This window comes from Pterocles gutturalis, unplaced genomic scaffold (genome assembly GCF_000699245.1).
Source record: "Pterocles gutturalis isolate BGI_N339 unplaced genomic scaffold, ASM69924v1 scaffold27369, whole genome shotgun sequence".
In the NCBI taxonomy this organism is placed as follows: Eukaryota; Metazoa; Chordata; class Aves; order Pterocliformes; family Pteroclidae; genus Pterocles; species Pterocles gutturalis.
In genome coordinates, this window is record NW_010128986.1 from 15,607 (window position 1) to 29,398 (window position 13,792).

Genomic DNA, 13,792 nt, shown 5'->3' on the forward strand with positions numbered 1-13,792 from the left:
TAAGACTATCCCTTCAACTTTATGGAAGGGAGAATGAGAACAGAGGTTGACTGTTGAAAGCCGCAGAAAAGTGTGTGAGATTTGCTGGACTGTGAGATTTCCTGCCTGTTTTGTACTTGGACCTTACTGCCTTTCTGTCACTAGAATAATTTAACTTCAAATCTTCTTAATTCTTGAAAGTAGAATCACACTTTTCTTGCCCTTATCCTACAGGAGATTGTGCTGTCAGAGGTAACGTCTCCAGCAAAGGGAAGCTTGGAGCATCACACCTAGTAGGAGTGGGGAATTCCTGAAGATTTCTGCAGTGGACTTGCACAGAAACCACAAAGTAAAATTTACGCTACTAATGTGTGGCGTGATGCTCTAAACTACTGGTGGGGGATGCGGGTAAAGACTTATTCAGAAGCATTTAGACTGTTCTGTGAAATACGTAGCTGGCCTTAAAATTTTTCAGCTGCTAGGGGAAAAGAGAGACTGTATGAAGAAGAACAATTAAGACTTGAGTGGATATGGCCAGCAAAAGAGAACAGATGTCCATGGGACAAACCGTAGGGTATAGAGTAAATTATGTCACTCTTGTCAGCACTCCACCTCATTGAGAGAGAGTGTTCAAACCTCTCGTTTCTGTCTCTGTCTTCTGCTCCCTTTTACTTGCAAGCCTGTCTATGCTTCTTTCCTACATCCTTTTTACAGTAAGGAATTAGCGTTTCTTCCTTGTTTTCTGTGAACTGCTGGAAGGCACTGGAGAAGTTTGGGGACAACTGTTTTTCTCTCCTCAGCTGACTTGAAGATCCACATGGGGCAGAACTAGCTTAAGGAAATGGTTGACTAGCTTATGAATGGTTGACCTCCTCCAAATAAAAGGGGGTTCGATCTAGGGCATGGCTTGCTGGCCCACTCTTGGGCCTGTTTTTGGAGCAGATATTGTCAAGCAAGCTTGACATGTCTTGTATCACCCCCTATGACTTGTTTGTGACTTTCTGAGAGGACATAAACCAGTTTTCTTCCTGCTTTAACTGCTGGAGCTCCTGGGAGCTGGTTTCCATCCCACTGCTGTCCCAAGAGTGGGCTTTGTCTATTCTACTAGTAGTTGTTGCTGGAGGAGCAAAGCACCAAGGTTCAGGGGATGTAGGTGAAAGAGCAGTTAGAGGGCAAGTGCTAATAAGCTCTGCTTTCCTGTGCTCATCCTGCTTGGTGTATGATAGTTGCATCAATTGCTTTGTGTTTTGTCCCAGTTTTCCTGCTCTAGGTATTTTCCAGATAATGGCGAAGATGGTGAGAAGAACATGTGCATTTTGTTCAGAAGGAGAGGCTGGTTCTGTAATGTATATTGCCAAAGAGCGAAATATTGCAGCTCATCAGGATTGTCTGGTGAGTGGCTTTTAGTTGGTCAGTACTGAAGAGGAAAGGAGAAGAAGGGCTAAAGGGGAAGTTTCCACTGCTTGTCTATTTTTGACTCTATAATGGTGTCTGAATTAAAAGGTTGATTACTCAAACCAGCAAGCTTGTATTAGATTGAAAAGCTACAAAAAGCAACAGGGCTTGGCCAGAATTTTGGAGAGGGAGAGGATGTGGCTGCATAGCTGGACACATTGATTTGTGCATGTTTTCATGCATGTCTGTTCCTGATCAATGGTTCTAGACACACATACAGTCTAGCAGTGGGAACACATCTTCATGAGACACTAAATTGGATGAGGCTTCTCAGACCACAGAAAGTTGTGTACTTACTTAAACCTTTGCAGGAGAATATTCACATCACTTGATATATCAAGGTAAAAAGCTTCCCAGTCTGTGCCTTATAAAATAAGGAATAAAAATATCAGAAGTTGATTATATAAAAATGTCTGTGAAGCTCTAAGTGTGCTGTAATCCTAAAACATTTACTCTTCTTGCTGTCGAAATGCCTCCCCTTTATTCTGGGATTTTAATGGAGCTGGTTCTTGGTGTGCAGAATTGATTACAGATGCTGTATTGTCCCTTCAGTGAGGGCTGCTTAGTGCAGGAGATGTGTCTGCTGCTGGAACAGCTTTCTGGCTTTCACTGTTCCAGCTTTCTTATTTTCACAGGTTTTATGTTTGCTTCTTCATGCTACTTTTTAGCAGAATGTTTCAGAAACATCTGATACCTATTTTACAGTGTTCCTTGGATGTTTTGTTTTAAATAGGTTTTGCTAGGGCTATAATGTTGCTTCAGTGTTGAAACTTGTATTGGACTGTATGGAAATGTTGTTACAGAGAAATATTGCATCCAGCTGTATGCCTGAACAGCTGGGCAGTTAATAAGGTGTTCAAGGTGTAGAAGTCTGTCAGCTGAAGAGCTGCTTCTCCTTACTCTGGGCAGCCTGGAGTTCCAGACTTTTTAAATTCACACTTCTTACTAAGTTTACTTTCTCACCTTGTTATCTTTTCTTAGCACTGGTGACTGAATCCTTCTGTTAATTCTTAATGTTGTCTCTTTTGTCTTTAGTTATTTTCCTCAGGATTTGTGGAATCTGAAGAGTATAATCCAGATAATCTGGATATAAGATTTGATGTGGCATCAGTGTTGAAAGAACTCAAGAGAGGAAAGCGGCTGGTAAGGAGTTTCTGAATCTGCACTTAGTCCTATCTCATAGTACTGAAGATTGTGTACCCTGTTTTAGGCTTGAAAAAAAATGCAGAAAAGTACTTGGTCCTTCCGTTTTACTAAGATGAGGCAAATTACAGATTTAGAGTTAGAAACATTGATTTTACATTATATTAGGTGAAATTTAGTTCATTTGGTATTAAAATGTCTTGGTTTTTCTGGCCCTTTTTTCCCCTGCTAAGAGAAAAGACTGAGAGACTAAGTCCTTAGGCTGAGTTTCCCAAGAGGCTTTGGTAAAGGAATAAGCCAGTGCCTGGAACAAAATTATGCAATCCATATGTGTAAAGGGGAACACCTTCTGTTTTTATCAGAAAGAAGGTTATTTGTATGAGCTTTTTCTGATTGACTTTATCCTCAGCTGCTCTCCTTCCTTACCTCCTGGGTGGAACTCTTTTCATCGTGTAGTTAGCCTAGCAAACGTAAGCACTAACACCAATCGGTATTGAAACAACTTGGGCAAGATTTAGGGGAGGGGGGGAGTTGCCCAGTGCCCTCACATGGCTTTTTGCATAATTTTACAAATTCATCAGTATGAAATAGAGGTAAAATAGCAAAAAGGTAGCTGAAATAATGACCAGGGTAGGAGTTTTCAGGCTTGAACTTGCCTGATGAGTTACACAGAGGTGACTTGCAGTGAAAGATTTGATTTTCCCACAGAGGATAGTATTTGCTTTGTATGGCAAGCTTTTCAATAGCTGTCTGTAATGCTTACCTGCTAAACCTCATCCTGTTCTAGATGTGCAACTTCTGTCGCAAGAAAGGAGCCACTGTGGGATGCGAGGAAAGAGCCTGTCGCAGAAGTTATCACTACTTCTGTGCACTCTGCGATGATGCAGCAATAGAAACAGATGAAGTAAATGGAGTCTACCGGTATTTAACCAAGTATTTTTCTAACAAATTATTGTCAAGGTTTTGGTGGTGGTGTCAGGAAGAAAGACTTAAAATTTGTGTGTTTTTAAAAGTTTTTCAAAAAAGAAAATGTGTTCTCCTCTCTTAAAGTGGTGCCTGATCCTCTGTTCACAAGCAATAGGGGAAATGTTTTCTTTTCACAGGAAAACATCACATCAGTGGGAAGGAATCTATTCAGTGTCTGAGCCTGCAATGCACCTGAAAGATCACTAGGCCAAAACTGAGGAAGTCAGTCCTTACTGGCTGTCTGCTAGTCTTCAGGGACGAAGATTTTTATTAATGTCACTCAAATTCTAAATTTCTGTTGGTTCAGAAGCTTCAATAACTGTGTTCTGACCACAGAGAAGGCTATAGCACTTCTAGGTCTGTTCACATTAGGCAAATTCTGGTGATTTTCCTTCCATATGCTAGCAGAGAACTTTCTGTTCCCACCAAACACCTTCTTATATTTCAAGTACATCACTAGCATTGATGCAGACTTTTAAAGTAAATTTCCTGTCCTGATCATGCTAGTCCTGGTGTCCATTGCCCTTGGGCTGACTGAACTGCCTTTAGTAGTTGTTAGAGTTGTTTGGAGGATGCAGATGAAGGGGTTCAGAAATTGGGACTTCAGGGACCTTTTGGAGTGCTGAAGTTATAGTAGAGTCTGAGGTGCATAAACCCCCCGATGTCCATTTCTGTGCAAGGCCAGAGAGATTACAGGCCACGTTAGTCTTAGATTAGTCTGGTAGACTGTTTAATCACTACTTGTTTCAGGAAGAGGTGGACTAGTGCAGTCCTTAGTAGTAGCGGAAGATGGGTCCTTTTGTGTCAAAATACTTGCACTCCTGGCTGCTGCACTGGGGCTCTCAGTCTAAAGTAAACACATCTTTCTGCAAGGCTGTAAGCCCAGCTGTATAGGGAACATGATATGTTTAGTTTATGCTTATAAAATCTTCATGATTCTGCAAAGCTCATGAAAGAGTGCAGCTGGGAAGATGGAAGCTTTCAATGATCACAGTTTAAATGGCTCTTATCATATAGCTTTAGAAAGGATACCTGGAGCTGAAGAAGACTGAACTTCTCAAGATGTTGAAAAATGAATGGGACTGGTAACAGTCTACGTACAAACTGGTAAAGAAGTAGTTGAATAGTTTGGTTTGGTGGTTTTCTAAGCTGGTGACCTTTATGGTTTGAAAGAAGGACCCTTAAAAATACCTTGTATTAAGTCATTGTGTGAGACGAGTTGCTTGTCCTATATAGAAATACAGGAAACTAGGCTATAGCAACCTGTATTGAAGAGATGAAAAAGGACTGGATTAGAGAAAGATGGTGAGGCGGGTTTCAGGGATTTGAACCCAAAGACTTTTGCACAGTATCAGTTGCATAAGTAAAGCACAAAGTTTGTAGCTAGCCTGAAATTGGAGAGAAGAGGAACAAGAGTTGAAAAACAGTGCGCATGGATTGACAGCCCCCTGCACTTCTCATGGTGAAATATGACATACTGAAAAGCATATCAAAATAAAGAATTACTTCAAGAGAGAGGGAGCTGGTGTTTTAAATTCTGAGTTGCCATTGTTGTGGTGATGAGCAGTGATTATCAAAACAAAGAGAGCAGAACAAAAATAGAAGGCATAAGGTCCTGTGGAAGTGGCTAGTAAGAGTGGAGGTGGGGAAATAAGCACAGTTTGTGCTGCCATCTTGCAAAAATTATAGTAGGGAGGTGCTTCCAAATAAAGTGACCTGAGTAGTAGAAGATGTTGTCTGTTCTTTATAAGATGTTCTTGTACTTAGAAGGGTTGATTTTAACTGTGAAAGAACAGAATTAAAGAGAGGGGAGGGAAAAAAACCAACCTCCAAAGGGCAATATTAGAAATTCAGGGATGTAAATAAGATGCCTCCAGTACTTAGCTTTCTGATTGGATTGTTAGACATGCATAAATTTGAAGGTTTTTGCATCAAAATGAATTTAATGAAAAAAAATCTGGCTCATCAAGGAAACAGACTATTTCTGAGGTCAGTACTGCTGTTTTGTTAAAATAAAAGAATGACAATAATTAAAAAATGTCTTAGTAAATGCAGTTACCTTTAAAAATTGTTTCCAAACACTTGAGCATTAGTCTTGGCAAATAAATTTGTAATGAAGAGATCAGCTGAACCATGCTCTTGACAAGGCAATTTTGCTTAAAAAGTGATTTGGGATCCTTCTGTAAGAAAGGCATATTATAGAAGCTGCTTCACGTTCTCTACACATTATTGTATCCAAAAGATAAGGAATATTTCCAGCTGTATTTGTTGCATTTTGCCTCTTGCAAGGAATTCACATTGCTTTCCTAGAACTAGAGAAAATATTCCCATCTCACATATTACTAAAGTTTTTAAGTAACGAATGGATTGAGTGGCTATAAGCTACTGGATCTCAGACGGGGTGCCCTACTGCCTCAGGATGTGGGGACCACCTCATTGACACTGGGCAGCAAAAAGGAGGGGCACAGAGATCTGCAAGCAAGTGGCTGGTACTGTGTGTGGTGGTGCAGTGCCATGTGGCTATGCCCGCACATCATGCAGGGCTTATAAATTCAAGCTGACTCGTAAGCAGATACATCTGAAGAGGTTCTGGGCCTGGCCTGAGTGCTACTGGGCAAGAAGGCAGAACTGCAGTAGCTACAATCAAGCAATATTAGTACTGTGGTATTTAGTCTTGACAGCATTAGTCTCATTTGAATAAGGCATTTCAATAAGACTACCTCTGCCACAGTGATTGCCACACCAGATTAAATATGTCTGGCTCAGGATTTGAACAGTGAGAAAGTCCAGACAGTGGGGTGGTGGAACTGATAATTCAAAGCTTCAGAGTCCACTGAGGTGCTCAAAGTACAAATATAAGCTTTTGCATGTTATATAACTTTACAACTGGTGCTTTCCTAGGTGGGTGATGCTGAACAAAAATTTGATAATTTTTTTAAGCGTCCTTCAGTTCATATTCAGTGAAAAGAGGGGAAAATATCTGTTAAAAACAGTCAGCATAACTCTGTTTACATATTTATTAATACTTTTTCTCTTTTTCTTAAAAATGAACTTAAATTTTAGAGTGTTCTGCCCAAAACATGACCCAGGCAATAGGACCAATCACTATGGTGAGTTTCTTTAATGACTTCATTGATTTCACTTGTTTTCTAAGTTTGCATCCTACAGTCAATAACTCATTTGGACAAAATAAATGTTATGCCACCTTTATATTGAGCGGTGGATTTCTAATCTTGTAGGAGTGGTTTGGTTGAGATCAATGTATATGCACAAAAATCAAGAAGGCTTTCTGAAGTAGGAAATGTTCATATTTGATCTTCCCTGAATCTCCCTCAAAACTGACTTGTAAAACACTGTAGACCTGATCCTTTATGGAATTATTCTGACTGTGTTTAAGCAGGTAGGCCCAAGCAGCTTGTAGAATCCATGGGAGAGATGAGACCCACGCTAATGAGTGATGCACAAGCTTGTACTTGATTAGCAAAAAGAGGGGTGTCACAGGAGTGGTCACATTAGGATTTTTATCTGTAGTTACGTTAAAATGCTCACATTTGCATCTTCCGTATTCACCGCGGTAGTTTTTTAAATAGGGCCTTTCATGCTGAAGGATCCCAAAGAGCTTTTTCAGTATAACGTATACAACCCCTGTTTAAGGATTGCTTCCTTTGCTACAGAAATGCAGCTTAATTTGGCAGTCCTGGTCCTTGCTGATTCAGAGGTAGTCAGGAATGTCACTGAATTAACCAAAGCTGTGACTTGGTTAACCTAATGCATACAATCCTGCTCAAAATGGAGTGGGTTGTAGATGGGCCTTCACTTTGAAGCTGAGCTCAGTCGAACTGTGAGCACTGATGGTAAGAGTGGTGTGCTCCCGCTGAAGTCTAGCAAACTTTGGCTGATCCGCTTGACAAAGGACTACACTGTGATGCCACTCAAGAGGTGGGTTAAGTGGTTATCATTTAAACTTTCAGTCACAGGGTATGGGGCTTCTTAGCGAGCCATCACTAACCAAGTGTAGCTTCTTATTTCACTTGGTAGTTTTACTTTTTACATATCCATAGTTTTGAGGCCCGGCATTCCCTCCCTTTTAAAAATCAATGTGATTTCTATGGTCTAATGGTTATTAGTCTGTTGGGTCTGTCCAGAGTCCCAGGTGGTCTCCTGCCCCAGTTCTAGACAGGGCCAGGGTTGGTTTTTTTCCATTATGAGATGAGATTAAGGCATTAGGCCCACCCTGTAGACCACCTCTTTCGCTAGGAAGTTGTAAATCTTACAAGGTTGAAGGTTTTAGTGTCTTCAGGTGCTGCATATACAATGTATGGCCTGTTCCCCAAGAAAAATTTTCTTCTAGAGATCTTCCAGAGGCACTTAATTTGGAGACCCTCTGTTTATGAAGGGTAGATGGATTCTGCTGGCAGTGTCTTGTCTTGCCTCCTGAATGATCTTCTCCCACCTCTTTCCAAGAGAGCAGCTGTACCCCAGGCGGTTGGGGAACAACTGTGAGAGTTGGGTAAATGACATTTGGTTCCCCAAGACAAATGTCTCCTGCATCTGAGCAACTCTCAGATGCATGTGTGACGCTCAGAATAGCCAGAGCTATCTGCTGGTTAGTTGGCTGAAGTAGCAGGTACCCTGGCTGGCCCACTCCTGGCCCATCTGGGCAGGCAGGAGATACCCGTCCGAGTGTGTTTGCAGGTCTGCACAGGGCAGGGAGTGAGGCAGGCTGGAATGGGAGCACTGTGGCTCCATGGTGGAGCTTTGACTTTCAGGATCCAACTCAGGTGAAGTAGCTCAGCCGTTCCTCTGGGGCAGGCTAAGCCAGCACTGGGCTGTGTGGGAGCAGGAGCTGGTACAAAAAAGCTGCCTCTCCAGGCTTGTTTTCCCTGTTAGTTTGGACAAAATGGGGTCAGAGAACATCCACTTATTCTTGGTCCAGAAAGCATTGCTGTGCTGAAATGTCAAGGCTCTGCTGTGTAATAGGAAGGGGATAAGAAGTCTCCCTGCAGTAATCTGCAGCAGGAGTGGGAGGGCAGTTGACTTGGAAACAGGCTCCCACCTCTACTTAACTGGAAAAGTTGGATGTGCCCAGCTTAAAGGCTGACAAACGTAGAAGAGCGGAGAACACTGTGGGGAGCAGCAAGAGTTGGGCTGCTCTTTGGACTGTGTTCCTCTTGTTGTATAAAGCATCCCTAAAGCAGACATCAGGAAGAGCTGAGAAAATCCTACCACAGGTCAAAGATGTTGTGTTAGACAGCAAGGAACACTTTATGCCTATGCCAGCATCTCCCAGACTGCTCCAAAACAGGCCACCCAGCTTTATTTTGGATAAAGTGAGAGGCTATGATTTTCTTTCAGGCCAGGAAAAATGCAAATGGACAGCACCAGTACATAAAACCCAAATTTGTTTTAACAGCCTTCTTCTACCGGTACTAACTCCTCATTCCTCCTAATAGGATGATTTCTAACAGGAAAAATCTTACTAAGTACTGCCCAAAGGCTGTAAAGTTGAATGGGAAGGGGGCATATATAATCCCGCTGCATATAAACACCTCAGGTTTTGGTGGGTGGTTGAACTCTTTTATAGCGTTCTCTGCTCCTGCGATGTCTTCCTTGCCAGAGTTACCCTTCTCTGTTCGTGATGCTGCAGCTGTTTTTAGCAGCTGCCAGATATGATGTTGGAGAGAGGCTGGTGCATCCTAATAGAAAGGACAGAGTGAAAGCAGATGTTTTTGTGGAGATCTTGCACCATGTCACTAGAAACACTTGGTAGCATAAATAAGATTAAACTTACAAGTCAAATTGCTTCTGGAGGCTTTCTAGGAGGTCATTATGTCAATGAAAAAACTAATGCCATTTGTACATCTTTGGGACACCTGAAATAATTCTTTATGTAGTCTTAGTTTTGAGGGTGTATTAACATAAACAAGGGTTGACTGAAAACAGTCATCTTTCATAAATTTGCCTGAAGTTTTTACCACCTAGAGGTAGTGCTGCTGCTGCAGAGAGTCAGTTCACTCTGCCACAGTCAAAAATCTTATGTTAAAAACTGGGGTTTGCTTTGTACTGAGTTTAAAAGGAGAAGCAATATCCTAATGCTACAGTGATTTGCACTTCTTCCTAATTGTTCAGGCTTGTAATTTTTCTTACATGGAAATAATGTGAATTCCACTGAAATGTCAGGTATTTGGGGAAGCTGAAACAGGTTCTTGCCTTGCCCCCCCAAAGTGCCTCACTTCTGTAGCTTTTTGGGAGAAGAGAAAATTTGAATGATGTGAAATCGTCAGTCTGAGGTTGACGTATTTGTTGTTTCTTGATTCCTAGGTGCAGCTAATAAGAGGAGAAGACATGCATTGAAGTCTTCCACCATCGCAGAACAAATGGTAATTCTGAATTTAAGTAGTTCTGTAACAGAACCCTCATCTGCTACAGCAAAGGACTTCTTTAGTGAAGTATTTTGACAGTGTATTCAGAAAGAGACTTCCTCACGGAAGTAGTAACTTTTCCTTTACAGCTGCCTTGTTTTGATCTTCTCATTCTGTCAAAACAAAGCTGTTTGCATTTGGAGCTGCTTCAGGTGGAGGCAATGCTCCCCTCAGGGAACGTGGCACGAATGCAATAGGAACCTCCAAACCAGGCTGACTCGGTGGGTGTGATCTTGACATGACCAGAAGGAGCTTCCCTTTGGGGGCTCCTTTTCTTTGGAAGCAGTATGTCCCTCAGATCTGCCTAGGGCTAGACGGAGTTTTCATGAAAAACTGCTTTTGGTGAGTCACTTGGCCTTTTAAACTGGCACTTGTTTGTGAGCCCGTGCTCATGATGAATGTGGCAGGTTTTCATTGGAGATCTGGCAGTTCTCAGCTCTGCTGCTGAAGATGGCCTTCCCGGGGATTTGGGAGCTATCAAGCAAAGCCTCTCACTATTTTCAGGAGGAGCTGTTTTAGGGGCTGTTGTTAGAAAACCTGTAAATACAGCTTATTTTAAGGTTTGAGGTGATTCTTTTGGCATCACAAAGTATCCATAGGAACTCCCATTGACTCTTGGAGGGGTTAAGACTTCTCCTTTCTAGAGGAATTACCATCCATCTTTCCTTGGGAAAAACTTCTGCCATTCCCACGTCTTGACATTAAAGGCAGGTTGTATGAGGGGACATGAGCAATCTTTGCAGCTCTTATGTAGTACTCTCATAAGGGTTGGTTATTTGTCTCCAAGAATTTCTCAGCTGTAAATCCACTTATGTTCATGGTATTGTAGCTGAGATTCACGTGACCTGTTACCCATGGTAACGTGCTGTTTCTGCTGCTCTTTGGTGCTAGTGATGTCGGAAATCAGTACAAACACTGCCAGTAAGAAGCTGAGGGGCGCCAGGATTTATCACTGTGGGATCAGTTGTTTACCATTCTGTAAGCAGTGCATTTTTACACTGAGTTTTGTGGCAGAGCTGTAAGAATTGTTTGCAGTACTGTGGTATATTGTGGAACAGCAGAGAATGACTGCGTCCTGTCCAAAGGAAAAGAAAAATATTCCCCCTCTCCTCTCAGATCCGTAACTAAGCATAATTTGCACTGGGAGTTAGAAGTAGGCATTTGTTAACATCTGTGTGTTTTGCAAATGCAATAATAAGGGAAGGTGGTGTCCCAGGTGTTGGGCTTTTCTTAAAGTTTTGCTCTGAAGCAGTTTTTGCCTGCCTTTTTAAAAACTGAATATTGTTAGCTGTGCAGAGAAGCTAACTATTCACAGAAGTACGGGCTGCTTTGTATCTTTCTGCTAATATAGAGGTAAGATAATGAAAACAGAGCAGTAAATGTCAGTATGATGTAAAAATACGTTGTTTTGATTTTCTTACAGAGCACAGAAGAGACAGCAGAAGAAAACAGTTTACAAATACTAAAAAGGAAAAACAATAGGCATAAAGGTGCGACTCACTTTATAGAACAACTAGATGATGCTGTGATCTGTCATGCTGAAGTTCAGAGCTTGGAGAGGGTTGGTAGCAGTGGTGCTGCAAATATATCTTTTGTTATTCTACTGAGATGAGTGACTCTCCATGCTCTGGCAAGGGAGCAGGAGTCTGATTTGCAGAATGACTGTGCACGTTTTAATAATTGTGCAGCAAACAAGTCTCTGTGCTTTGCCCAAGACTTGCTATGTGACGTGAGCTGATGAATTCACGTGGGATTTCTATAATGCCCCTGCTCTGGCTGGCTGCTGTGTTCAGTGGTACGTCTCCAGCCAAAATGTGTTGCCCTTGCCTGACCCCCTTCCTCTGTACCTGTACAGTTAAATTTAAAGAGGGAATCAGTCCTCCTTCACCTTGGTTTCCTTGCGCTGAGCCCTTCTTGAAGGAGAGGGGTACAGTTCTGCTGGGTGGCACTCTGGAGGGGGTTAGCAGAGGCGGTGCTGTGAGGCGCGGGGTTGAGCAGTAACCCAGCAATGAGAGAGGAGTTCAGCGCACCTTGAACAGGAGCTCTAGCTCGCTGGGTACAAATGGGGCTTGCTAAATGCTGCTACAGTTACTGCTGCCACTGCATGCTCATCTTTCCTTTTGAACCCTAGGTGTATGTAGGGTGCTTAACAGAATGTCGTATTTGACTGCATACATATGGTATTACAACAGTGAAATCAACCACTGGGCGCATTCTTCTGTTCTGCAGTTTTCGTGTTACCCCAAAAATCCTGCTGCAGTTGCTTGTCAAGATTATGCTGTCGCTGGGAAGTTTGGAAGGCTTTAGTGGTGATTATTCACCTTCCCATGGCTATGCTTAGTATATGAGTATGGTATTGTAACTGTAGGTGGCTGCCTAATGTTTTTTCTGAATTTTTACTACCACTATAAAGAACAGGGAACCTATAAAGAATCTTGGAATACTTGCAGGGCATCTAGTGTAAGTGAAATTATATCTGTTTTCTCACAAATGTCTCCAGTAAAAAGTAATGTGGTTTTTAATGAAGACTGGCAGATTTCTGTGGGTTGTCTAATAGCTGTTTCCTTTTGAAAAGCCCATTGAATTGATCTTACTGAAACCTATCACTGACCTGCTGCTCTGAGATGACTTAAAAATAGGTAGTTATTTCCCTAGTGATCCAAATCTGACAAAGTAGGCATATAAAGTGGGCTGTAATAAACTAGTTTAATGCCTGGATCACTTAAAGTAGCCTTAATTCTCTTACTAAATCAAATACTGTTCACTTCTTGCACTGTTTTCTATCCTTTAGCCTGTTCAGTCTATGGTGTGGTCCTGATGACTGGAAGAAAAAAAAACCGGGAGAAATCACCTGCTTTCCTATATTGAGGGTATCAGGAGGCTTTAGGAATGGTGCATTTGGAGTTGTGGAAATATTTGCTTTTGATGAATAAAGCCAGATCAAGAGCTTAGGTAATTTTATACTCAGCAGAATGCTTGCATTTGCCTGACCGCATTTTTGTTCCCACTAAAAAGGGCTGAGTGAGTAGCTGGAGGAGCCAGGGATTTGCTTAAGTATTTGTTACTGGGAGGGGGACTTTTACCAAAGTTTTAGTTTCTGAAGTGAATGAATGAAGCCCGTGCAGCTGTGGTCAGGATCACTCTGTATGAGAGTGTGTGGTTTTGTGTTTTAACAGTTCAAATAGACTTTCTTAGGAAATGCAAGCAAGCTGGGCTTCTGGATGACATATTTGAAGAAATGCTGGACACGCTTCACCTGGCGCAGGAAAAACTGATGGATGACAACACTTCAGAAACAGGTATGGAGACCCATGGGGGACTCTGCTCTCAGAGCAGAAACGCTCATCTGCATGTCAGGCACTTGGCCTTGGGTCACCTTCCTGAGGATCCTTCTTCAGTGCTAAATCACTGGGTCCTGTCTTATTTCTGCAGCTGCACAGCAGGTGGAGACTGAGTATTTTTTTGGTATACCCATGTCAGTAGAGGGGAAGAGCTGCCACTCAGCATGCTCAAGTAAGGCCTTCTAACTTGGAATTTTTGAAGCCACCATTGACCTGTTGGCATAAGCATGGGTAGGTTCAGCCAGACCTCTCTTCCCAGGCACTGAAGAGGAGAGAGGTTCTGGAGAGAACTGGAAGGTTTTATTTGGATCATGAGTCTGTGGTGTTCTTACAGCTTCACAGAGGGACCAGCTATCTGTTAATAACAGCACTCTCTTTTGAGGGAAAAATCCCAGACTGTGTACATTTTAAGGCTTTGGATGATTAATTAAAACTTCAATGTCAACTGTTAGTGTGTAGGTGATGGAACAACTTATTCTTGATGCT

The 13,792-nt window shown here is 42.1% G+C and overlaps 1 protein-coding gene across 1 annotated transcript; it reads left to right on the top strand.

Annotated features, from left to right (window-relative positions):
* Positions 1-1,263: 1,263 nt before the first annotated feature.
* Positions 1,264-13,264, top strand: PHF11 (PHD finger protein 11; the record flags this gene model as incomplete). Its single annotated transcript, XM_010079810.1, has 7 exons — positions 1,264-1,371; positions 2,470-2,577; positions 3,365-3,498; positions 6,607-6,653; positions 9,865-9,923; positions 11,389-11,455; positions 13,142-13,264. Coding segments are annotated over exons 1-7 (646 nt in total), but the record flags the coding sequence as incomplete, so codon positions are not given.
* Between the last annotated feature and the right edge of the window lie 528 nt (positions 13,265-13,792).